This window comes from Limulus polyphemus, unplaced genomic scaffold, assembly GCF_000517525.1.
Source record: "Limulus polyphemus unplaced genomic scaffold, Limulus_polyphemus-2.1.2 Scaffold1258, whole genome shotgun sequence".
NCBI classification, from domain to species: domain Eukaryota; kingdom Metazoa; phylum Arthropoda; class Merostomata; order Xiphosura; family Limulidae; genus Limulus; species Limulus polyphemus.
The window spans coordinates 125,117-129,039 of NW_013666868.1; the positions used below are offsets into that span (position 1 = coordinate 125,117).

At 28.3% G+C, this 3,923-nt stretch overlaps 1 protein-coding gene across 1 annotated transcript in view; it reads left to right on the forward strand.

The window, feature by feature from the left end:
• LOC106462815 (propionyl-CoA carboxylase alpha chain, mitochondrial-like) overlaps window positions 1-3,923 on the forward strand; it is a 56,513-nt gene that overhangs the window by 42,347 nt on the left and 10,243 nt on the right. Inside the window, exons 18-20 of the mRNA XM_013922775.2 lie at window positions 440-550; window positions 1,895-1,997; window positions 3,241-3,340. Coding sequence (XP_013778229.1) covers window positions 440-550; window positions 1,895-1,997; window positions 3,241-3,340 — 314 coding nt within the window. The remainder of the gene's footprint in view (window positions 1-439; window positions 551-1,894; window positions 1,998-3,240; window positions 3,341-3,923) is intronic.

Genomic DNA, 3,923 nt, shown 5'->3' on the forward strand with positions numbered 1-3,923 from the left:
CTTTAATTGTGTATATTTGGACAATGAGTCACAACAAAAGGTTTAATATTCTCTCTCTTATTTTTATTTGTGTGTGTGTGTGTGTGTCTATATATATATATATAGACACACGCCACAAACACCTTTGTGAAATTTGTGGAACTTCTGTTGGTAATGAAACCTTCTAAATGATAAATTTCCTGCTGTTGATAAGTGGATGTTGAGCTCTCCGTAACAGTAATACTTCCTTCTGACAACAAGGTGATTTCTAGCCCATCTATATGATAAAATTTCCTACTGTTGATACAGGGAATTTCAAGCTCACTTGTGTAATACAACTGTTGCTGGTAAAGGGAATTTGATTCTTCCTAAATGATATGATACTTGTTCATAATTACTTATTGTTGAATAATTTTTTGCATAACATGAGATTTTACAATTTGCTGAAATGTGTTTCTAGGTGTAACACACAACATTCCTCTTTTGAGAGATATAATGACTGAAGAAAGGTTTGTAAAAGGTGACATTAGTACTAACTACCTGACCACTGTTTATCCTGAAGGTTTCAAAGGTAAAACCTCTTCTTTCAAGTATTGAACTCAGTTTGATAACTTTATTCTTTGTATCAGGTCTTAGAACCAGTCTACTAGATATTAAGAGTTCTCTCTTCAATTTGCAAGTACATGCATGGTGGATGTTTTTAGTTTTGTTACCTGAGTTTGTGAGAAATAATGGATAAAGTTTTTAAATCTTATTATTAAGATAAATTACTAGAATATGGAAGGTTTGTGAAAAGTCATAAATGTATATTTTATGTTATCAAACTTATTTTGGATTAATTCACTATTTCTAATTATTGTAAACAAACATAGAATAGTTTTCTCTTGAAAAACAGAAACTAATGTTTTAAGTAAGCATTTCATATACCAACAAAATATTAATTATTCTGAGATGGTGGTAATTTAATTTTTAAAAAACTAAATGCTCCACATTCTTACACTTAAGTTTCTTCCTTATGTCTAAACTTCATCTAGAGACTTAAAAAGATGAGAAAATAAACTTTATAAAAAACTTTTAATTCTTTTAAGAAGATCTTTAGAATTAAGTTTCTGATAAGTGTTGTTTATTGTATTTAAATTGTAATATATCAACTTCTAATTTTTAATTCTATTTGTAATCACTGTGTGTAATACCAAAGCTCATCTGGACGTTATCAATAAAACATTCTTGGCATCATAAGGAGATTAATGATGGTTCATTTCGAAGTTCCGTTAGTGCAAGATTTTATTCAGTTAAAAAAAACAAAAGCTATTTATAGCTACCCTTATATTTTGTGAATAGTCATCCTATTGTAATGTGGTCAAAATAAATTGGAATAAAAATTCTTAACTAGTTTTCACCACATTCATGTATACAATTCAAATGTTTTTTAATTGGATTTTTTTTTCTTGCATCCCTCTCGGTACATAGTCTATTGTTTAACATTGCTATTATATTTAAAATGTGCCTCAAAATAGAATTATCATTGTTCTTTTAAGCTTTCATAATAAAAAAATATTTAGATAACATATGTGAGTGTGATGAAAAGCCATTTTTATTCATTTTCATTCTACGTTTACTTTTATATTTATATTTCTATATATATTTCATATCTGTACCAAATATGTTTAATATTTCATGATTAACTTCATTTAACTTTAAGGGTGAATAAAACATATAGGTATACTGTAACAAATAGTAAAGCCTATAGTAAACAGTGTTTCTGATATTTCAAATAGAATAATATCATTAAAGTAAAAAAAATCTGTTTTTTTTTTACTTTTGATGATGTTATTCCACTTTTTTCTTGAATTTTCAAACACCTTCATGCTCTTTCTTTGAAACTGAGTGTCTCTTATATGTCCTGTTTATCTAGGGAAGCAACTAACAAATGTTGAGAGGAATGACATGTTGGCTCTAGCAGGCTGCATGTATGTTAAAGACTCCATTCGTTCAGTGAACTTTCTTAACCAACCCAGGTACTGAATGTCTAAGCTGTAGTATTAACAGATTTTTTTTCAGTTTTGTTTTATACACAGTCACTGCAATACCAGAATCAACAAGATTCTTTCATTAACTGTTTTCGTATACTGCCAGAATAATGTGTGTAAATGGTTTGTGGATAAAGTTTCCTTCTCATATGAAAATAATAAATCCATCTTGCTTCTGAAGCATCCAAACTACAGTAATAAAAAAAAAAAAAAAACAACAGCAAGAACACTATTAAAAATAAAATATATATAGCATTTAGGTTGATCTTAAATTTTCACATAAGTATTCTCCAAGATAAACATTTAGTCAGTTCCTGTACTCGGCTGTTCTCTGTGCTAAGATACAATCCAGGAAATTATTTATTCTTCATGGGAATTGGTATTCTCCATGGATTTACATTTAAGTTGTATACAGGGACCTTAACTTACTAGAAACAGGCAAAATATAAGATTTCATTGTAGACATCCAGTGAAGTTAAACTTATTGGGAAGAGCTTGCAGAGGTTATACCAAACAACTAAAGTAAAAAAAAGTGGATTATAAGGCCTTTCCACAAACTTTTTGACTATAATGAATTTGAGAGATAGTCAAACATGACAGTAAACAAAGTCTTTTGTACTGTGTATATGTATTTTGCATGAGAAATTTGGAAACCAATCACTACAGGTATACATATCGACCTTTTTGGGTGTGCAAAAATGGCAAATGAAACAAACCATGAAATTGTTGTACTGAGTGAAGTTGTAATATTACATAACAACTGTGATAAGGCTTGGATTTCGAACTTTGTTTTAATAAAGTATTATATATGTGTCAGAATAATATAAAGGGTGATAATGTATAATTAAGAAAAAGGTATATTTTTGTAGAGGATGAATTTGCCAGAAAATAGGTATTGTTTCACAAATATTAGTCTAGCATTTAATTCAATGTTAAATCTAAAGATTTAAAAAACTGTTGATTATCTTTGAATGTGTTACGTGTGTTTCATTTGTAATGCTCTAGTTGTTTAATTATATTTATAAAGATCTAGAAAGTGAGTGTAAATGTTAACAAATGCTATTCATAAAATCATAATAAAAATATATTGTTGTTTTTTGCTCTTAGATGAACCTTTAAATAGACTAAAAAAATAAAAGATTAGATATAAAAAATTTCCAAATCTGTGGTGCTATGTTATAAGTTTTCTAACTTTTTTTTGTTTTTAAATTGTTGTTTTCTATGCTTAAAGGACACTGGAAAGTAACATTCCCAAATCTTGGAGTGTTGTTGCCCAAGTAAATGATCAGGATTTCCTATTGCGTATATCCATCAAGAAAGATCATTACAAGGTGAGTTATACTCATTACTCACATCACTTCTCTTTGATGTAATGCTACAAGTTCTTTAACTTTTTCCGTATGAGCATCCTTTTCTGTGCATGTCACAAGGTTTTACTGATTTACATTCAAAATTTCATTAAGCTACTTTATCATCATGGTATACAAATAAACTTGGTATCAAAACATAGCTAATAATCCAAATTTTAATGCTATACAAGTTTAAAATTCTTAATTTTTTAAGGGAATGTTTAAAATAAAATCCATTTTCCCCTACTTTGATAATTTGCTCTCTAATTATTCCTTCTTCTCAAATTTATTTATCACCCCTCCCTTCCAAGAAGTACAGAATTTAAAGTAAATTATTCATTATGATATTGTTATTACTCAGGCAAAACATGTTTTTTTTTATAACCTTCAATCTTATTTAGTTACAGAGCCATAAATTAAAAAATCGGACCCTTCTTGCCACACCTACCTGATATCACACATCTTCTCTTCATAAATTGCCAATAGTTCTCTCTGATGTGTAATACTATCTTATTTATAACCAATAGAAAGCCAAAGTTTTAATCTATAAAATGATGTATTATAT